The 22,237-nt window shown below is 40.9% G+C and overlaps 2 protein-coding genes across 6 annotated transcripts in view; one reads left to right on the forward strand and one right to left on the reverse strand.

Moving 5' to 3' along the window:
- SLC12A6 (solute carrier family 12 member 6) overlaps positions 1 to 20,530 on the forward strand; it is an 89,921-nt gene extending 69,391 nt beyond the window's left edge. For 3 of the 4 annotated variants that reach the window (XM_008702292.2, XM_008702293.2, XM_008702294.2), the window contains 17 exons: positions 428 to 642; positions 1,609 to 1,767; positions 1,926 to 2,024; positions 2,298 to 2,355; positions 5,993 to 6,167; positions 6,462 to 6,580; positions 7,792 to 7,890; positions 10,088 to 10,207; positions 10,980 to 11,084; positions 11,490 to 11,658; positions 12,963 to 13,158; positions 13,743 to 13,912; positions 14,813 to 14,944; positions 15,537 to 15,644; positions 15,839 to 16,023; positions 16,410 to 16,543; positions 17,448 to 20,530. In XM_008702292.2, coding sequence (XP_008700514.1) covers positions 428 to 642; positions 1,609 to 1,767; positions 1,926 to 2,024; positions 2,298 to 2,355; positions 5,993 to 6,167; positions 6,462 to 6,580; positions 7,792 to 7,890; positions 10,088 to 10,207; positions 10,980 to 11,084; positions 11,490 to 11,658; positions 12,963 to 13,158; positions 13,743 to 13,912; positions 14,813 to 14,944; positions 15,537 to 15,644; positions 15,839 to 16,023; positions 16,410 to 16,543; positions 17,448 to 17,539 — 2,335 coding nt within the window. In that variant the 3' untranslated portion in view covers positions 17,540 to 20,530. Of the gene's footprint in view, positions 1 to 427; positions 643 to 1,608; positions 1,768 to 1,925; positions 2,025 to 2,297; positions 2,356 to 5,992; positions 6,168 to 6,461; positions 6,581 to 7,791; positions 7,891 to 10,087; positions 10,208 to 10,979; positions 11,085 to 11,489; positions 11,659 to 12,962; positions 13,159 to 13,742; positions 13,913 to 14,812; positions 14,945 to 15,536; positions 15,645 to 15,838; positions 16,024 to 16,409; positions 16,544 to 17,447 lie in introns of those variants that run through there. The other variant, XR_005831914.1, reaches the window with a different exon arrangement.
- Positions 20,191 to 22,237, reverse strand: part of EMC4 (ER membrane protein complex subunit 4) — a 5,328-nt gene continuing 3,281 nt past the window's right edge. Inside the window, exons 3-5 of one of the 2 annotated variants that reach the window (XM_008702296.2) lie at positions 21,472 to 21,625; positions 21,018 to 21,178; positions 20,191 to 20,774 (exon numbers count right to left, since the gene is read on the reverse strand). In XM_008702296.2, the coding sequence (XP_008700518.1) occupies positions 20,739 to 20,774; positions 21,018 to 21,178; positions 21,472 to 21,625 (351 nt within the window). In that variant the 3' untranslated portion in view covers positions 20,191 to 20,738. The remainder of the gene's footprint in view (positions 20,775 to 21,017; positions 21,179 to 21,471; positions 21,626 to 22,237) is intronic. The other variant, XM_008702297.2, reaches the window with a different exon arrangement.

Below are 22,237 nucleotides of genomic sequence, written 5' to 3' on the forward strand. Positions count from 1 at the left end.
TTGGTTAATAACCTAGAACATTTGGAAGATGAGTACGCACAGTGTCTTCAGAAAGTTCTTCTGTTTGAATTCTGTCACTACTGCCTGCTGCCAGTATGAGTCAGGGAGATTACTTTATCTCCCTAAACTTCAGTTCCTCCATCCACAACATAGAAATACTAGTGCAGATTTTGTGAGATGGCTGTCAGGATTAAATTAGTGTAATTTATGTAAATAAAATGTAAATAAATCTCCATCTACAGGATGAATCAATAAATACTAGGTCCTTTCACATTTTCTTAGAGATGAGGGTTTTTTTTCCCCATTACTTACCTATTTACTAACTTATTTCTAACTTACCTTCTTTTTTTAAAATTTCTCTCTCTCTCTCTCTTTTTTTTTTTTTTTTACCTTTACTTCATCTTTCTCTTTGTTTGTTTTCACTTAGGGTCTGCATGCTGGGTAACCGCACCCTTTCATCAAGACACATTGATGTTTGCTCTAAGACCAAGGAGATTAACAACATGACAGTACCGTCAAAGTTATGGGGCTTCTTCTGTAACTCAAGTCAGTTTTTCAATGCCACCTGTGACGAATATTTTATTCACAATAATGTCACTTCAATTCAGGGGATTCCTGGATTGGCTAGTGGTGTCATTACAGGTAAGTCGGGAGGGTTTTGAACAAGGAAAGCAGGTGTTTCAATCGTAGACTCTTGTGTTGTCCATGACGTCTCACTGCCACAGTATCACTTCCCTCCTTAAGCTCAGCACACCGCTCTCAATTCAACATCCTTCTGCTTTTCTGTTAGTGAACTTATCCTTTTTCAGACTTCCTTGTGGCACTTTCTGCTAAAATACCCCTGCTTTTGGGGTGCCTGGGTGGCTCAGTCGGTCAGGCATCTGCCCTCAGCTCAGGTCATGATCTCAAGGTCCTGGAATCGAGCCCCATGTCAGGCTCCCTGCTTATCACTCTCCCTCTGCCTGCCTCTCACTCGCTCTCAAATAAGTAAATAAAATCTTTTTTGAAATAATATAAAATTTCCATCCTTTTGAGAGCAGAGCTAAGCAAATCACTTTTTGAAGTAGGATAAAATAATACAGTACCCTGTGTGTTACTATACAATTGCTAGTGTTCTTCCCACAGTGACAGAATAGAGCTTTCTTTTAGTGTCACCACACCCACATGTGTTGTTTTCCTCACTCAGCACAACTCTTGCCTTAAGTGACTTCTATCTTAAATGTTTGGTCCACATATGTCTTCGTGTGTAAGCAAGTTTACACTAAGGTGTTAGAAATAGCTTTGATTACTAATTTCAAAAAAATAAGGTTGGCTGAGCATTCATTAGTCCACTTAACTTTTACTAATTTGCATTTGTAAATTTAACTGCATTTGTATGTACCAGAGCATTTTGTGGAATTAGATTTGAATCAGATGAGAAAGAGCATTAGGTTTTTACTTACGTGTTCTTTATTGTGTGATACATATGTGCTCGTGTAGAAGCAAACATACCTTTAAAAACTATATAAATAAGGAATCTGATTTAGAATAGCGTTTAGGTAGAAAATTACCCGGTTATCTTCTTTCCGTGCTTCTGTTGCTTATATACCCTTTTCTTCCCACTTGCAGAGAATCTTTGGAGTAATTACCTACCAAAGGGAGAGATCATTGAAAAGCCCTCAGCCAAATCTTCTGATGTCTTAGGCAGTTTAAACCACGAATATGTCCTTGTTGACATCACCACCTCTTTTACTCTTCTGGTGGGGATCTTCTTTCCCTCTGTCACAGGTAAGCAGAAGTTAGGAGACCCAAGGGAGTGATTTTTCTTAGGAGACAGAATTACATTCTCAGGCTTCTCAGATTTGCTTCCAGTCTTTGGTATCGGCATGAATATCAAAGTGTCCAGGAACTAAGAAGTTGACTTGTTCTTTTTTCCTCATCTGAAGGTATCATGGCTGGATCAAACAGATCCGGAGACCTAAAGGATGCTCAGAAGTCTATTCCCATTGGCACTATCCTCGCCATCCTGACCACCTCCTTCGTCTGTATCCTTTTTGTGGGTCCTGCCTGAGTTTTAGTCATAGGCACATCTGTGGAATGAGGCTGATCATTATTTTTATCCTGGTAATAAAGATACCTGCTTTCTACCAGCTCACTTCTCACCAGATAATCTACCCACCTCATCTCTAAAATTCAAGAAAGAATTGACAACATTAGTGAATTTAGCACCTTATTTTACCGATAGAAGAAATATCCTGAGTGTTTACTTTCTATCTCAGAGGGTTGGAGGTCAGCTTCCTTGACTCTCAGTGTGGTAGATTTAAGCAATGTTGTCCTTTTTGGTGCTTGTATTGAAGGTGTTGTTCTTCGAGACAAGTAAGTAGTTGATCTCTTTGTAACATTTACGTGTCTGTCTTCCATTATATCTGATCATTCCACATTGCCCCACAACAGTCGTGAACTCAAAACCCAACCTGAGGTATAGATCATGACTCAAGACTAACAATTAGAAAATATATGTATATAGTTCCCAAAAAGGTTTGTGAATAATAGGTACCAGTTACATTGTTCCAAATATGTGAGATGCAATGAATATAGCGCTTCAATAAAGTAGTGAATTTGTCTGCATAACAAGGGCTTCCCTGCACGTGAAGAGCTGTTGGAAAATTAAAACCAAAAGTGAAGGAGAGCAAGTTAAAAAACCAAACAAAACAAAAACTCTCTAGCATCTCCTCTATGAGATGTGTAAGTATGTATCTTTTTAGCATTCTAGATACAGTCTTGAAACTTTCTTCATTTCATTCATGAAGGCCACTGGCTATTTTTCCTTTTCTCTCCTATGAACAAAAAATATGTTTGTTTGTTTGTTTGTTGTAATAAGTTTCTATTATATTATGTTAGTCACCATACAGTACATCCTTAGTTTTTGATGTAAAGTTCCATGATTCATTACTTGCGTATAACACCCAGGGCTCCGTGCAATACGTACCCTCCTTAATACCCATCACCGGCCTAGCCCATCCCCCCACCCCCAACCCCTCTGAAACCCTTAGTTTGTTTCCCGGAGTCCGTAGTCTCTCATGGTTCATTCCTCCTCCTGTTTACCCCACCTTTCTTCTTCCCTTTCTTCTCCTACCAATCTTCCTACTTCTTATGTTCCATAAATGAGTGAAACCATATGATAATTGTCTTTCTCTGCTTGACTTATTTCACTTAGCATTATCTCCTCCAGTCCTGTCCATGTTGCTGTAAATGTTGTGAAATCGTTCTTTCTGATAGCTGAGTAATATTCCATTGTATATATGGACCACATCTTCTTAATCCAGTCATCTGTTGAAGGGCATCTTGGCTCCTTCCATGATTTAGCTATTGTGGACAATGCTTTTTGTAAGAGATTCCTACAAGAATCTTTCCCCTAAACCTGCTAGATCTCTTCCCATTTTCCCCCAACTGAGGGAATCACTAGCCTCACCATTCACCCTTTCTCAAAACAGGCGCCATCTAGATTTTTTCCACCAGTTCCTTCATCCAGTTAGTTTGTAATTCCTGTGAATTGCACCTTTCATCTTAATAGGTCTCCTCCTTTCCACTATTCTTTATTCTCATCCCTTTGCCCAGGCCTTCAGGATCCTTTGCCTAGATTATTGTAATTATCTCCCTTTCAGTCTTAGCACCTTCCAATCCTTCTTTCACACTGCCACCAGAACGGTTTTTCTACAACACAAAATTAGATCATACACACCTTCCTGCTTCACAGCCCGCCAAAGCCCCTTGAAACCCATTACTTCGATCTGGCCCTGTGTACCTTTTTCTGATGTCCTCTCCCATCATTCTCTCATAAACTCCTGTGCCCCAGCCATAACCTGAAGTTAAATACGCAGCCACACATTTGTTTGTACAGTTTCCTTTGCTTCGAACGGGTAATAACTCCCACCAGCAGACACATTGATCCTCTAAGACCAGACTTCGTATCTTCTGTCCTGCGAAGCTTTCCCACACCCCTTCTTGTTTAGCCACTACAGTATTGCATGTACCATACACGTTGTAGCTCTTCCTATCACTCTCCCTGACTCCAGGTTCTTTCAGGACAGAAGCCCTAGTGGATGCTGTAGACACATACTGTTGACAAAAAAGAATAAGTAGCACAGTTTACTATTACTACACTGTTGCCATGGAAATGTATGGGTTATGAGCTTTGGTAAATTAAACCAAAATATAAAAAATATTAGAAGTGTAAGCTGGCATATCCCTTTGGAAAACTGTTGGTCATTATCTTCTAGAGTTGGGCGTACACATGCCTTATAACCGGCAGTTCCTCTGCTAGGTAGACCCAGCAGAAATGCCTGCACACATGCATTAAGAATCATGCACAAGAATTCTCACAGCAGTATTATCATTAATAGTCAAAATCTGGATATAGTTCAAGTGTTCATCAGTAGTAGAATGGATAAATTATGTACTTATAATGGAAATGGAGTGGAAAACAGTAGAGCAATGAAAATAAATGAACCACAGCTACATACAAAAAAATACATATACATGATGAATTTCACAACGTTGAGTGAAAGAAACTAAACACAAAACACATACACCATATTTCATTTATTGAAAGTTTAAAAACAGGTTAAGTAACAGTATTAAAAGGACAGTGGGGGGCAAAAGGGCTAGTGATAGTGGACATAAAAGAGACTTTTGGGTGCTGGCAGTGTTCTGTTTCTTGACTAGATAATAGCTGTATGGATGTTTTGTGAAAATTTATTGAAATGTACATCTATTTTTTTGCATGTTACTTTTTGTGTGTGATACTTAATAAAAAGTGGGTAAAAACAAACAAACTGGGGGCTTCAGAGGGGAGGGGGGGTCGGGGAATGGGATAGGCTGGTGATGGGTAGTAAGGAGGGCACGTATTGCATGGTGCACTGGGTGTTATACGCAACTAATGAATCATGGAACTTTATATCAAAAACTGGGGATGTACTGTAGGGTGACTAATATAACAAAATAAAAATTATTAAAAAAAATAAACAGTGAAATGCCATGTTACACCCATCAAATTAGCACTGACTTTTAAAATTTTAATACTCAAGGCTGATGTGAAATAGGTATGTGCTATCAGCCTTAAACCTTCATATATTTCCAGTGGAAATAAAATGTATTATAACCTTTCTGGAAAGCAGCTTCGTAGTGATTTTGAAATTTTAAGATATTGATCTCTTTTATTGCAGTCATTCCCTCTTAGGAATATGCCATAAGGGAAAAAATCTGAAGTGTGAATGTAAATATGTGCATAAAGATGTTAATCACAGTATTTTCCAGCACTAGAGGGATGGAATATGTACATTATGATGCAATATTATTAAAACCACTGAAATTTTTATTCATGAAGTTTTTCATGACATAGGAGAATACTTACAAGTTAAAAAGAATATGGAATTATAGGTGTAATGTGGTTTCATCTATGTTTTTATTTTATTTTTTTATAATTTTTTATTATGTTATTCACGATACAGTACATCCCTAGTTTTTGATGTAAAGTTCCATGATTCATTATTTGCGTATAACACCCAGTGCACCATGCAATACGTGCCCTCCTTACTACCCATCACCAGTCTATCCCATTCCCCCACCCCCCTCCCCTCTGTAGCCCTCAGTTTGTTTTTAAAAACAGCAAACAGACTAAAATGTGCAAAGTATGCTAAATATTACCAGTTATGTTATGATTATGAATTTCCTCCCTGCTTTTTATATTTTTTGTATTTTTCCAATTTTTCTGCAAAAAGCACAGATATTTTGATATTTTGAGGGAGAAAAGCTATAATTGAAGCTACAATTTTCTGGCTCTACGGGTTATTCTTTCTTAATATAAATCAAATCTGCCTACCTTTATGTTTCTTAGTATTTATGTCAGTCTCAATTTTAATTCTCTAAAAATTATAAATTAAAAAAATCAGGTGAATGTCTCTTTTGTCTTTCATTCTGTCATTAAATTTCCCCACTCTCATTTCTTTCCCAGGTTTGGGGATGCTGTGAAAGGTAATCTGGTGGTGGGTACCTTATCTTGGCCATCCCCATGGGTGATTGTTATTGGCTCCTTCTTCTCCACATGTGGGGCTGGACTTCAGAGTCTCACAGGTGCACCAAGGCTGCTACAGGCTATAGCCAAGGATAACATCATACCCTTTCTGAGGGTGAGTGACCCTTTCCCATACCCTATTTCCTTTTTCTCAGATTTTATGAGAAACAGTGTTTGGTCTGCATAGGCTTAGTAATTACTAGATCATATAATGTGAAGATGTGGGTTTTTAGTACAAGACCTTCTAAATCCCTGTGAGGGATGAGTTTATATGTGAGTGGGATAAAGGTATTTAAAGATATCACAGTTGTTAACACTATTATCCGTCATATATCTGAAACTGTAGCAGAGAGGAATCAGGGAGACTCTCCCCACACATCTGTGTCTGATATTTTCCTTCTCTGTACAGGTTTTTGGTCACAGCAAAGCCAACGGGGAACCAACCTGGGCTTTACTTCTAACTGCTGCCATTGCAGAGCTGGGGATTCTTATTGCCTCCCTGGATCTTGTGGCCCCAATTCTTTCTATGTAAGAGCCAGTTCTTCTGTTCACTTTTTCTTGCTTATATGATGTGTATTACATGTTGACTTCCATCGGGCATACATGAGTAGTGATAAGAGAGTGAGCCAAGTACAGGTGTAACTTCACTAAAATACCTAAGAAGTTTCAAGTAAGGCTAACTTTATAAATTGTCATGGTTTCTTCCTACCTGTATAACTTCAAAGGTTCTTTGCCTTCATTTCTTATTCATTATCAGCTGGTTGTAGCTTTTACTGCTGCTGTTAACTTTGATCCTTCACCTGCGACTTAGTGATGACTTAATACCTACCTGGCACTGGACAGCATGCTAGGAATACAAAGATGAATTACACAACCCTAAGGAACCAGTGAGAGAGCGAAAAACCAGTGACCCTTGTGTAGTGTGATGAGAACTGTAGTAAAGGTGAACACTGCTCTAAGACTCTGAAGGGAGGCACCTAAATGGACTGAGACTTAAGAAAGGTTTTCTGGAGAAAGGGACACTTGCATCTTGAAGGAGGACTGGTTATTTACTAAGCAACAAAAGAGTGAGATGTCCCGGACATGGAATGTGTGTAAAGGAATTGAGGAATGAAACAGTGCAGCACATCTGCGAATCCACAGTAGTTTGGCTTTGATAGAGTGGAGCATGCCTGTTCGGGGTAGCTGAGCAGAGAAGTAGGGAGAGCCAGGTCACAAGAGACCTGGAACTTTAACCCCGGAGGTCGTGAGTGATCCTTTGAGGATAGAATGATCATATTTATGTTTTAGAAGACGAATTTGGTATAAAAGACAAGTGAGAAGGAGGCAAAAATTGAGCTGGGAATGCCAGCCAGGAGCTTATTTAATCCAGCAAGGAAGAAATGAGATCCTGAACTAAGGTGATAGTAGTAGAGACGGAAAGGAAGGGAAAGGGTTAAAAATGTGTAAATAGGTAAAATCCAGAGGATTTGATAAATTGATTTGGAACAAGTGACAAAGAGGAAACTGGATTATCCCAAGAACAACTGGGTAAGAGTGGTTGTGTCTCCCTGACAGAGAACACGGGAAAATGAGCCAGTTCATGGGGGGAGACGTTGAAGTTCTCTTCACCCTAGTCTCAGTCGAAGGCTAGCAGGCCAGAACAGAGGATTAAATACAACAGAGGTCTCTGTCTCCCCTGACCCTGGAGGGTCATTTCACAGTAATAATCAGGCCTCTTCCTGGTTTTATTCTGCCAGGTTTTTCCTCATGTGTTATCTCTTTGTGAACTTGGCGTGTGCGTTGCAAACATTACTTCGAACACCCAACTGGAGACCCCGGTTCCGCTACTACCACTGGTGAGTCTGCTCTTTTTCTTCTTCCCCGCATTTGGAGAGAACCTGTTATTGAGCTAGAAAACTAGGAGATTCTGGGTGGTTAATAAAATGTTTCTTGGCCAGCCGTCCCACACTGCCTGTTTCAACTTCCGCGATGACCTGAATTTCCACCATCTTACCGTGTTTTTTCATAGGTCACTCTATCATTTATGACACGCACTTGAGAATAAAGATCAAAACTGAAGTAAATATTTCCAGCCTGCAGCATTCTTCAGGTTAAACCAGTCTACCCTTTGCACATCTGTTTTCCCATTTTCCCCCTAGCTAAGCACTGGACTTCACCCCTTTCTATCTTTATTCTCATGTTCTCATTAGTTCAGTCTCAAACTCTCTTCCTTATGAGGTTCATTTAGCAGGTAAGAGTATGAGCTGTGGAGTCAGATGTCCTTAGCTCAGTGTCAGCTTTACTATTTCGTAGCTTTGTGGCTTTATAACATAGCACATAAGTACATAAAGTGTAATTTTATTCATTTGTAAAATGGGACTGGTAGTATTCCCTATGTCATAGGGCTGCCTTGAGATGATCTGCGGTGCGTAGCACAGTGCGTGCTACGTAGTAAAGCTCTCAGTGAAATGTTGCTGCAGCTGCTGCTGCATTCACGTCTCCTCAGTCCTAAGGGAGTCATCACGCTTTTAGCTACCATCCCAACTCCTCCTCATTTCTTCCCTGTCTTAGCTAAAGATTCTGTAATATGCCCTGTTTGCACCTCTTGCTACATTCCTCTGTGCTAACTTCCTCCTTGACCCTTTCCTGACTTCCCTTACCAGTGATGGGCAGTAGTGTGACCTTTATGTGGCAAAAATTTAGATCCTGGGAAGCTTGGGTGGCTCAGCTGGTTAAGCATCTTCCTTCGGCTCAGGTCATGATCCCAGGGTCCTGGGATCGAGTTCCGCATCAGGCTCCTTGCTCGGTGGGGATCCTGCTTCTCCCTCTACCTGCTGCTCCCCCTGCTTGTGCTCTCCCTCTCTCTCTGACAAATAAATAAAATCTTAAAAAAAATTTAGATCCTCACTGATTTTATCACCTCTAATTCTCTTTCTAGCTTTAACCTTAATTAAATGTTCACTGTGAACTTTGTTGTGTTACTGTTTTGCTTTTGTTACCTTTTCCCTTTATCCTTCTGCTACGTTTTTATTAGATCCAGTTGTCTCCATATTAACAATTGTCCTGTTCACTCTCTGAAATTCATCGTAGGGCTAAGACGTTCGTTCTGTACACAGAAGAACTTCAGTAAGCATGGTTGTCTCCCTAATCTGTTTGATCAAAACAGGCATTTCATCATTCTCTGCCAAGTCTCTCTCTCTCTCTCTCTCTTTGTTTTAGAGACGGAGAGGGAGTGAGAGAGAGAGTGAACACAAGTGGGGGTGGGCAGGAGGGAGAGAGGAAAACTTTTTTTTTTTAAGATTTTATTTATTTATTTGACAGAGCAAGAGAGTGCAAGTAAGGGGAACACGAGAGGGAGAGGAAGAGGGAGAAGCAGGCTTCCCGCTGAGCAGGGAGCCCGATGCAGGGCTCCATCCCAGGGTCCTGGGACCATGACCTGAGCTGCAGGCAGACACTTAACCCCTGAGCCACTCAGGTGCCCTCTGCCAGGTTTCTCTTATGGGAAGTAAGGACAGTACTGGCAGATTCCTTCAGTAGGTTCTGCGTGTATGCTGATGAATGTTCATAAGGTTTTAAGCAATATATACATGAAATACTTTTTTTACAAAGATAATGTTAATAATTCTGACTACATGCCCCATCCTTGCTTTGTCCAGTAGGTGTTAATTTTCCTCACAACCACAGTTAACTTTCATTACATTCTGATCATTTATATGTTTTCCCAGCAATGGGAAACATCAGCACAAAGGGTAGTTTGGGCCTTGGTGCAGGTCTGCCGACCACTGCAGTCCATGAGAAGACAACTATAAAAACTGAGAAAAATCATTTTGAAACTTTTATAGCAATTTGACATTCTCACAGCATCCAGGCATACAGTAATTTTTCTGACAATTCATTTTTATTGTATTTTACAAAAGTTCAGTGTGCACCGTGTTGGAATTAAAAAAATAATAGCAATCCCTCACCAGTTTGAGAAGCACCTCTAGCATGGGCTTCTTTTTTTAGCTGCTTAGGAAAACACTCTCGTTTGTGTTTTTGTTTTTAATTTTCTAGGGCCCTCTCTTTCATGGGGATGAGTATCTGTCTGGCTCTGATGTTCATTTCGTCCTGGTATTATGCCATCGTAGCTATGGTGATAGCTGGTATGATCTACAAGTACATCGAGTACCAAGGGTGAGTCTGTGGATTTGACCTGGATTACTGCTTCAGGTGTCAACACGGGCTAGTTCGTGTAGAGCCAGCTCAATGAAAATGGCATTACGGATCCAGACGATGTCATTCATTAACTAAATTTTGTGTCTCCAGTTCTTCTAGCCATCTTACAGACACAAACATACAGAATCAACAAGGGGGACCCATTGAGAAAGTATGAACAGATCGGTGAAAAAAGTAGCTAAAAGGACATGTCAAAATAATAATGATGAGTATTAAAGTATAACACAAATATAAGTATTTTTGTTTATCTCTTCAGTTAAGGTATTATCTCTGAAATGAAAAAGAAATTAATCCTGAGTAACTTTGTAAACAACTAAGACTTCAGAAACAACTTGCAAAAATTAGGAATAAATAACACTGAAGATTACATTGGGTTTTGCTTTGTCCCCGTTATTTTCAAAATAAAATTAAACTTTGGGTCTGTCGTAATTCCTTCTCCAAATTACTGTTGCTTTTGAATAATTACATGGAAGGACAAGTGAGTGACCCTTCCAGCCTTTACTTTGAATTGTTTATTGTACAGTGTGGTCCATTGATGAAGGGCAGCGTGGATCTGCTTTTTGTGGGTTCATTATGTTAATATAGAGTGTTATATAAATAATATGAGTTTTAACTTTCTACCTTGTGCATATGTTAGTTTTAGATAAAGAAAAGATAAACTTTATGTTTTGAAATTGTACTTTGCTGTAGTTGAAATCTGTCTCTGCTTTTTTCTGTTTTTTTCTCCCAGAGCGGAGAAAGAGTGGGGTGATGGAATCCGTGGGCTGTCCCTCAGTGCAGCCCGGTTTGCTTTGCTTCGGCTGGAAGAAGGACCTCCACACACTAAAAACTGGAGGTAAAGAAATCACTAGAGCTTAGTGGTGTGGGGTTTGGCACGTGGTTAGCACACAGAAGTGTGTGCTTCTGTGATTACAGGATGAGGAGTTAGGTGGCTCAAGAAATTGGTGTAATGGACCTGTTTTGAATGATTCAAAATCCTTCATACTTTATTCTCTTTTCTTCATGGGGTATCTGATCTAGACTTCTGCCATTTTTATTGTTCTTGCAGAATGATCAATTTGTGGTAATACTGGGAGGTTCAAATAAACTACACCCTCATCCTATCGTTTCCTCTAATCTCTTCCTTCTGCCCAATTACATGTTTTATATAGATCTCCTGAATTAAAGGGTAGAGTTGTCATTCTGTTCCCCAAACCCAAAGTGTTTTCTCCCTTCCACCCTCCCACCAACCTCTTTACAGGCCTCAGTTACTTGTGTTGCTGAAATTAGATGAAGACTTACATGTCAAGCATCCTCGCCTCCTCACCTTTGCCTCACAACTTAAGGCAGGAAAGGGTCTCACTATTGTGGGCTCTGTCATCGTGGGGAACTTCCTGGAGAACTACGGGGAAGCTTTAGCTGCTGAGCAGGTAAGAATCAGGGCTTGTTGACTTAGTGGAATTCAGCTGATGGTTTGTGATGTTGAGCTGTAAGACGTCACATTTCTAAGTTAATCCCTTTCCTGAGTGATCCTGGAGGTTTCCTTCTTAGTGCTGACTTTTGAACAGTCATATTCTCCCAAATAATAAGATGAACCAGAAGATAACAATGTATTTTTTCCATTTAAAGAACATTACTAAAGTTTTGTTGTCAAGGCTAGGCACTGTTTCCAGATAGACTGTAAACATTGACTCGGGCCTCAGAGAAGTCATGTAAATAAATCTGTCCCTTGAACTGTGGAGATGGTTCTGCTCAGTCTGGTGACAAGGAGCAATGAACAACTTCCTTTCTCCTTACCAGTCTGCACTGGTATCATGAGCAAGGTTCTTTGCTTTACTTCTGATTAACTTGCCAAGTATAAGTTCTCCCTAAAGAAGAAAGCAGTTTTCACTCTGATACTTATTGTAAATGATAAAACCAGCCCTGTTGTTCATAGAAATGTACAATTACATTTCAAAAATGTTACTGGTTTCATTTTGGAGTACTCTGAAACCCTGAAAACTAGAAATGGTGAAGAAGCATGAGTCTGCAGTGATGGTAAAAATAAAAGCACAGGATTGTAAATCAGTAAACCTTGCTTATTACCCTTATTTATTACACCACTGAGTAATCTGTGCCTTTAGGAAAGTCCTGTCCTCTTTCTGCCCCATTATTCCCTTTGTCTTTCCACTAAGAGAGTGGAGGAAGAGCAAACGAAATATTATCTCCAAATTGGCTTGAATAAATAATAGCAAAGCAAAGATAAGGGTCATCAGTAATCACCATTAAAATATCAAAACAGATGGAAGTAGGAGAAACGAAAAAAACATTCCTGAGAAAATTCTTAAACTGAAGCATAGATTGAGTTTATAATAACATGAGTCGGGGCATCAGGATGATTGAGGACGGAAGCAGATCACGTGCACACTCGGTCTGGCCAGTTAAGAAAGAATATTGAATATTGTTTTTTGAAGATTTTTGATTTGTTTGGTGTGTTACAAAGAAGGAAAAGCAGAATAGAGGAAAAGGCGGAGGAACTTCTTGCAGTCGACCAGCAGTATATGTAGTAAGCACTTAGTGAAGAAGGCAAAGGATAATGAAGTCCCACTGGGTTAATTTTACTTTCTGGACTTTTCTGTAGGAGATACAGGCTTATGCAGAGTTTGGAAAAGAGATGGGGATATAACAAAGAGAAGGAGTAATAGATTGGAAGATTCAGGGTGAAGCAATTCAGCATTGAGGTTCTCTTTTTCAGACCATAAAGCACCTGATGGAGGCAGAGAAGGTGAAAGGGTTCTGCCAGCTGGTGGTGGCGGCCAAGCTGAGGGAGGGCATTTCCCACCTCATCCAGTCCTGTGGCCTTGGGGGCATGAAGCACAACACGGTGGTGATGGGATGGCCCAATGGTTGGCGCCAGAGTGAAGATGCTCGAGCGTGGAAGACATTTATCGGTACAGACCACTTCTCATTTTGTCCGGAGGGCCCAAGTAGGGGACACCGTTAAACTGTTGCCTTGACCTCCCCCCGCAGCCGCCTCAAGTAGAGACTGTGCCATTGCTGAAGCATAGTCCTGTACGGTCACCTAAGTAACTGCTAACGGAATAATCTATTCTCCCCACCCTTCCAGCTTTATATTGTGTTCATGAAGTGTTTATCTCTGTTGGGTATTAGGGTAGGAATCATCTCTGAAATTGCCATATTTTCATTTGTGATCTGCCACATTGACGTTCTCGCGGGAATTGGAAGGATTGTCTTTCATCAAAATCTCCAGAATTCACATAATCTCCCCTCAGAAATGTAGTGATCAGAATATATTTAGTAATGTAAATAATGGTTCTGAATCTAATTCTGTTAGTTATTCAGATTTTTCTTAAATGATTGTTGTCACTTGATGGGGTATAACCCACTATGTAAACAGAACATGTTGCTTTAAGAAATGTGGGAAAAAGCATTATCCTTGCTTTCCTGACATTGTGGGAAGCAGGGCAGGCCTCAGGAGTCCTCTCTGTTTATCCTGATTCTGTTTTCTCCCTAGGCACAGTTCGAGTGACAACTGCTGCCCATCTGGCCCTGCTGGTGGCTAAAAACATCTCCTTCTTTCCCAGCAACGTGGAACAGTTTTCTGAGGGCAACATCGACGTGTGGTGGATTGTGCACGATGGGGGGATGCTCATGTTATTACCGTTCCTGCTTAAACAGCACAAGGTAATCTAGATACCTTTTGAAAAAAGTCTTTCTCCCTTAATATCTGTCCTGGTTCCCTAGACACGTCCTTCCTTTTTGATGACAGTGTTGGGGCTTAGGATCAGAAGAGTTGGGGATTTTTCTTAGCTTTCCCATGATCCTAGTTTCAACCGTATGAGAAGTAGTTTTCTTTCTAGTTGATACTTACCTATCTCCAAGTGTAATTCAGCAGGTTAATAAAGTTCCATACGAACTCTTGGAAAAACATTAACGAGGGAACACATCCATTTAAGGGGCGCCTGGGTGGCTCAGTCGTTAAGCGTCTGCCTTCGGCTCAGGGCGTGATCCCGGCGTTGTGGGATCGAGCCCCACATCAGGTTCCTCCTCTGGGAGCCTGCTTCTTCCTCTCCCACTCCCCCTGCTTGTGTTCCCTCTCTCGCTGGCTGTCTCTATCTCTGTCAAATAAATAAATAAAATCTTAAAAAAAAAAAAAGAAAGAAAGAAAAGGAAAGACCAGTCTCTCAAATACTGGAAACCTATGTTCGGGTGTGTGTGTATTTTATACATATGTATACTGATCCTTTGGTAAGACTAGTTAAACTGAACTTTAAAATAATAAATTTTAGAATCTGCATGAGGCCATCAATATACTATCTGAATACAGCACCTTCTTAATGTGTCATATATCCTTTTTGCCAGTTTTCTTTTTAGGAAATTAAGAACGTCTTAAAGCTGTTTTTAATGTGTTTCTTAGTCAAGTTTTTGCCCTCGTACAGCAGTAATATCAAGTTAGAAGCTAAGAACAAATGCCCTGATACTATAGCAAGGTTGTCCAAGGCAAAAAAAAAAAGCCTTGTGTTTTAGGAATAACTCTTCGCCTTCTTGCCTCTAACTTCCCGTGTGTGTATGGTGCTTTCTCAGGTGTGGCGAAAATGTAGCATACGGATCTTCACCGTGGCCCAACTAGAAGACAACAGTATTCAGATGAAGAAGGACCTGGCCACCTTTCTCTACCACCTGCGCATTGAGGCAGAGGTGGAAGTGGTGGAGATGGTGAGAAAGCTGAGTTTAAGATCAAACGGACCACCTTCCCCCATTTCCTACCCTGTCTTCCTAGAACTTCATCTGGTTTGGGAAATTGTGCAGCTGCAAATGTGGGTTAACCCTTTAGTTCCAACAAAGCCCCAGTGTATTGATCTAGGTCAGTAGGGTATGTATGTGTGTGTATTTGGTGTTTCTTTTTTATTTTTACTCTTGTTTGCTACTCAGCCTTTGTATTTCTCCCAGATTCTTATGTGCTTAGTATGGTTTTATTAAGTTTTAATTCATATATGCATGTTAAAATCACACATAGCTTTTTTTTTTTAATATCCTAGCAGCACTTAAAAAAAAAAAGACTAGAGTTTGTGTTTCGTTTCAAGGAAACATATATGTAATGGTTAGATCATGGAAAAGACTCTCAGGGCTTCTAGATTTGATCTACCGTCCATCATGTTATATAGCTCAGTAACTAAACAAAATAGGGCTGAAACTTAGGTTGATGCTGTGCTTTCTCTGGCTTAGTTTAGTGAGTGGAAATGAAAGTGTGTGGTTCATCCCTTATTCTGCTCTGTGCTTACTGCCCACTCTGTGTGCTCCGTGGCAGCATGACAGTGACATATCTGCTTACACTTACGAGCGCACCCTGATGATGGAGCAGAGGTCCCAGATGCTCCGGCACATGCGACTGTCCAAGACAGAGCGGGACAGAGAGGTGAGGCCTCCTGTGTGCTCTGAGTCCCACTCTGTCACTGAGGGGGAGGATGCTACATTGTAGAATGGCGCATTCTTCCCTTCTCCCTTGATCAGTCCTTCCACTCTAACCACATTACTGTTTGAAAATAATCGAAGCTGAAGCATGAGGGGAAATTGGGTATAGAGGTCATAGCTGTGTTGGGCCCTCCTCAGGCACAGTTGGTGAAAGACCGGAACTCAATGCTGCGCTTGACCAGCATTGGCTCTGATGAGGATGAAGAGACAGAAACCTATCAGGAGAAGGTGCACATGACTTGGACAAAAGACAAGTACATGGCATCCCGGGGACAAAAGGCTAAGTCAATGGAAGGATTCCAGGACCTGCTTAACATGCGCCCGTAAGTTTTCCAGCTCACAAGCTTATCGCGTAACATGGTCTCCTAGTCAGTGGCACACGTGGGACTTTGCCTGGATACACAGGATGAAGTCTCTTCTTCATCTCACCCCATACCGAGCCATCCCTCTGTTACTTGCCTGTGCATATCAGCTACCGGTGAACATTGTGCACAAGCTAGCCACCCTTCTTTCTCACCATACTGTGTTCCTGGCATAAAACAAGCAAATGTAGAATGAGAAAACCCAGGATATTAGTATAAGGAAATCGTTTGTTCATTATTCATAGTCAAAGCAAAAAAGCTCTGTATGTCAAGGTTTTTAAAGTTCAGTATATGCCTGTTTTTCTCTTTGCCTTAACCACCTCTGTTTCTCCCTTCCACCCGCCCAGGGACCATTCCAATGTGAGGCGGATGCATACGGCAGTGAAACTCAATGAGGTTATAGTTAACAAGTCCCATGAAGCAAAGCTGGTTTTGTTGAATATGCCAGGGCCACCCCGAAACCCTGAAGGTGATGAAAACTGTATCCTTTCCAAGGGAACTACCAGTAGGGAAAGTCTCAGCCTGTTTCTTAGAGGACAGCACTAGGTAACCTTAAAAGTCATCGTGTGTGCCCATATTTCCCTCTCAAGGAGGGTAGGCTGTTCAAAGTCTTAGGCAAGGATTCTTTCATGGCAGTGAGATTGATCTCCTTTGGGGAAGTTGGGTGTATATGTTCTCTGAACCCTAAAGAGACTTTTTAGGTGGTAAATTTGCAGCATGACTTCTAATATTCAGAGTATAGAACCTTCTCTGAAACAATCCTAGAGACGCAATACCCACATCCTTTCTCCTTTTCAGATCCACCCACTTTGCAAAGCCTCTTTCTTGTGGATGTAGTTAAAGTGAAATTTCCTCTGGGGGAAAAAAGAGATACGGATTTTTCTTCCTACCCGGATGGCAGGATTTTTTTAAAGGGACCCGTTCAGAAATGCAGTGGTATAGACTGGCCCATTCCCGTCAGTACCATTTAGGAAAAGAAGAAAAGAACCGGCAGAAAAATCTGACTTGAGCAGCTTCACTTAAAAATTACTTGGGTTCTCTCTAGCTGTCTTATAAGCTACCCTGTAGCTTATAAGCTTATTTTGGCTTATTTTGCTGTGGTACAGACACATCACTTGTGAGTTTCCCCCATTTGTAAAATAACATCTAGAAAAAAATCTAACAGATGAAGGTCTTGTATTATATATGCAAAGGAATTAGATGCCTGGATTATTTCACAGGATTAAATTGAATCCAGAGCTCAGACATCTCCAACTCTAAGTATATAATAATTAAAACAAGCATGTTAATTTTGCAGCTTTGTAGTCAGATAAACCCCGATTATCATGTCAGGTTATAAAGTGTGCTGTTCTCCCACCTGTTTGTCTCCTTGACAAATTCGGAAGACATGGAGTTCCTAGAAGTGCTCACCGAGGGACTAGAGCGAGTCCTCCTTGTCCGAGGGGGTGGCAGTGAAGTGATCACCATTTATTCGTAATCTGCTCCTGAAGACCACGCTTGGCCTCACCTTTCCTAAAAGGCTCCCCTTCTCCATGGAAGTGCCAGCTCTTTACTACTGTTCCCTTCAAGTACAGGCCTGGGTTCTGTACACGTCACACTGAACTCCTGACAAGCTGAGCCTCAAGTACTTGTGCAAAAAGTACACGTAGTTCTGCTCTTTGCTGTCCTACAATCTGCTGTCCTTACAGAAGCAGCAGATATTTCCTCAGCATCAGAACACTGGCCACGTCCTAAAAGCCATGTCTGTACTAGTTGAAGGCAAATTAGAATTAACAAGCTAAACCATTAAAGTGAATTGGCATAAGGGATGCTAGAAATTCAAGAAGACAAAAAGCAAGTACATGTCCAACATTAAAGGGGAGCCTCAGAAGTCATGGTTCAATGATGACACCCGGGGTAACAGCCAGAGACACAGCTTCATCATACTCAAGAATTCATGGCCAAGTATGTGGGGACCTCACATCCTTGTGGAGATAACCTGTGGCAAACCAGGATGAAACCCTTTTTTGCCCTCCAGGGCTCTATTTTATATTAGGGTTCTATACAAAAACCGAAACACGGCTACAGCCTCTACTTCTTCCTCCAAAACAAGATTCCCCCAAAGTTCCAGGTTCAAGTACGCACCCTGTGTTGGTTTGTATGTCAGCTGGTTCTCAAAACCCATTGTGTGGTGAAGATTATAATACAGGCATTGTTATCCTGGAAATTGTTTTTTTTTTTTTTTTAAGGTGGATAAAAAGAATTTCAGATTCTTCTCAAATGGCCAAATTAAGGTAACCCCATTAAATTAAGATCTACTGAAACAGTCTGTGGTTACCTGTGTGACATGGTCAAAACATACAAGCTGTTATCTAAGAAATGTAGACGATGGTGCACATTGACCAGTAGTTTCTCCTCTCCTTTCTTTTATGCCCTCGGTTAGTAGGCACAGGTCCAAAATCACAGGAATAAACTAGGAAGACTGGCTAAAATCCTTCCCTAAAAGCTTTGGAGTGTCTTTTAAAGGGGGAATCCAGCAATGGAATTCAAAGTTCTAGAGCCATACTCCTTCCATAGTGCCAAAGATTGAGCTGCTGCTACTCTCCCTACCTGCTTCACTAAAGTGGCATACGATTGGCATTGACCTGATTCAAGAAACGTTTTTCACTAAGAAACCTGTGGACTCATTTCCAAAGCCATAGGAAAAACTTGAGGCACTCAACTCACCTAAATGCCCAGAGTATGAGTGTTTTTCTTTTCTCAGTTTTATTCTTCATTGTGACTGCAGGAGCTTGGCTCTGAACTAAGATTATCCCAAGCCAGCAGTCCTCTGCTATTCCAGTTGTTTTCAGAAAGCTCTCAGTGTGTCAAGGAAGTAACTTGTACAAGCTTAGCTATTTATTTGCTGGTCATAAAACATTTACTGGTCCTTTTAGTTTACTGGTCATAAAACACCTAGCTTTCAAGCATAGGGAAACTACCTTGAGTGGTAATTGCAAATATGTGAAATGCTCCTTTTATAGGGTAAGTATTTAGAGAAACTGATTTGCCTGTATTCATGACTGCTTTTGAATCACTTTGTTAATGATAAATAGTGCCACTCTTTTTTGATCACCCAATAGGATATGGAGCAAGCAAACCTAGGTACGAGCAGATTCATTTGACCCTTATGGACAGAGAAAACCCTTCAGTATGGCTTAAGAAATTGAGTATTTTGTTCCTTTTGCTCTTTTTTCAACCTCAAGACCCAGTCAGGGTAGCAAAACAGACACAATCTTTAAGTCTGTTTTCCTGCTCCTTCCTGCAGAGGGTAGAAGCGTTGTTTTCAATTTCCACTGTAACACTGTTGTTGAGTCCACACTAGTGGACCAGGTTCTCTCGGACCCAAGATATTGAAGCCCCCATGCTCTAAAGGTCAGCCTGCCCAGGAGTTCCTCTACATTTACACACATCCTCTGGCCAAAGTGGTTGATACATATATATTTTTCCATATAGAAAAAATATGGGCAGGAAACAAGGTTAGTTTAGAAGAGCTTTTTGCCGTTGGAGCTCTGTAAGAATCTTTTAAAGGGATAAGGGAGTTAGTGGCTATGGATACAGCCACTGCTTCAGCCCCTAAAACATAAAGGCACCATTACATGGGAAGATGATTATTAGGCCAGAGTTAAACTCATCTCTGTCTAGAGCATTTCATGTCCACATGTTGCTTATGTTGTTTGTCTGCAAAGTGTCTTGTCTCTTCTAATCACTGCAAATAAAGCAATACTGAAAACTTGATAAGAGAGAATGCACCTTAGGGGAAGGGGCTTTTGTGTTTCAAGAAGGAAGAGAAAGGAAAGACCTCTTCCTGACTTTTGAATAAGATCCAGCTTTTGAGTCTTAGCTAAGATTTATCGGAGCAGGTTGTGACAATATACACTCTCCAGTTGCTGGCCCTCTGCCTTCTAAAGCTATCTTAAAAGCTGAAGTTTGAATTGCAGCATCTGCTTGACAGGTGCCCGGTTCCTCCTGGCAGGGGAAAGATCATTACTGTGTATCTTCCTTTGCCTCCGATTCCTGTGGCCCCAACTAGCCCTCCAATCCTCACTCCCCCTAAATGTGTTAAAAATCCATTGTGGATATTAAAGTAGAAATTACACTGTAAGCATATTTATGTGCTCTTTTTGTCTGGTTTATTTTTTTCATCATGTATAATCTGAATCCAGCATTAGTTTCTCACATCTTCCACAAGTGTCTCCAACAGAATTTTTATGTCCCAGCTGGTGTTAAATAGAAGTGAAATATTAAGGAAAATAGATTTAAGGGAAACTTGTGCAACTTTTTTTTTTTAAGCATTGTTCTCAAGCATTTAATTTATTGAAAGGAGATGCTGCTGTGGTTCTTGATTTAGCAGCAACCATTCTTTTGTTTACATAGAGTTACAGTTTTATTTGTTGTTTTGCTCTGTACCGGAAACATAAATAAAGTTTTCTACATTATTTTCAGTCAAGGGTTGTCGTATAGTCTCTTTGTTTGGAGTGATACATACACTGTCTTTCTGGGATTCGTCTCCTCACCACGGAGTAGAGAGCTTTGTGTTCTTTTCAGCATGAGTGATGACGTTAAGAGTTAATATGCTGAGAAGGAGTCCCTGGGCACAAAAAGAAGGTTGTAAATGAGACCCCGATACATAGGCACCAGGTGCTGCTTTCTCCTGTTCACAGAAGCAGTCCTCCACCACTGAACTCCATCCTCTGAAACAAGAAAAGGTAAAAAGGTGAACGGTCAGTCGGTGTTGAACTAACTTACGGAATCAAGTACTTCATTTAATCACAGGCTCTGTTTGCTTTATCCTTAAAAAAGTAACAACTTCCAAACTCCCAAGGGATCTTATTTCTTAAGAAATAAGGTCTGGTACAAACTCAAATCCCCCACCATCAAATGGGTCTGTTATTTACATTACAACTGCCCAAAACTTAACTTTTCCTTTGCCTTACCTCAGGGGGCTCAATGAAGGCTAACCAGTCCGAAGCGTGTGTAGGCAACAGTCCCATTGACTGGCACTTATAAACAGCCAATGCCAAACCCATGAGGTTTCCAATGAGATACACCAAACCCTGAAGAAACTTCTGGCTTGAGCTTTCTAGCATCTTGAAAGCTGTTGGGGTAACAAAAAGTGTCAAAACCAAAACAATTAAAAAAAAAAATGAGGGTATATTTTAAAATAATAGAGACCCAAAGTAAGATAGCAAATAGGACCATTACAAGTGAACAAAAAACCATGATAAGCTCCACTTCCCTCCTCCATGCCACCACCGCTACTATCACCACCCTGCACACCCTCCCCTGGCAACTAACCAAGGGCAGTACTAAAGATTTTCACGGGTCTCACGAAAATTTGTCTTTAAAACTTACAGCTTAAGGAAAGGTGGTTGTATCAAGTATACTTACTGGCTGAAATGGCCATAAGTGCCTGAATGGGCCGCCAAGCCATCATGCACACCATCATGGTAGGGAAGATGGAGATAGTATTGCCTGCCATGTACATGATGAAGAGGTTCATGGGAATCTGCTTGAGGGGACCCAAGGCGATGTCCCAGCAACGCTAAAACAAACACAATTTTAACCTGTGATCTCTATACTCAGTCCCACATTTATCGGATTCCTGATCTTAAAGTCAGATGAACACAATTCCCAATTCTGTGCTCCTGACTGAGCTGACTCCTCAATTCCACCACCTCCGTCTGCCCTTCTCTGTGTTGCCACAGGAAGCTTGCTCATCGACTAAAAATAAGGCATCCTCACCATTCGTTATGTTTTTCCTACTGGTCTTCCAGATGCCATTTTTCTCCATGATCTGGCTAAAAAAACACAACCCTTCCCTGCTTTTGTTCTTACACTTCTGCATCTCACTGCCCCATCTACAGCTGAGACCGGTAAATCCGCAGGGTGGGAGATCAGCACACCTCAGTAGCTAGAAGAACAAGCTGACAAATCAAGATGTTACGATCTAAATGACACTCTCAACTGACACATACGCAACACTGCACCCGACATGTGGAGGATTCACGGTCTTTTCAAACACACGGGGCATTTACAAAAGCTGACCACTTGCTGAGCCTTAAAGAAAGTGTCAACTCTCAACCCAAATCATGCAAAGCATGTTCTTTGCTTATGATGCAATTAAGCTAGAAATCAGTAACAAAGCTGAAGATTC

The sequence above is a fragment of the Ursus maritimus genome, unplaced genomic scaffold (genome assembly GCF_017311325.1).
Source record: "Ursus maritimus isolate PB19 unplaced genomic scaffold, ASM1731132v1 scaffold_35, whole genome shotgun sequence".
Taxonomy (NCBI): domain Eukaryota; kingdom Metazoa; phylum Chordata; class Mammalia; order Carnivora; family Ursidae; genus Ursus; species Ursus maritimus.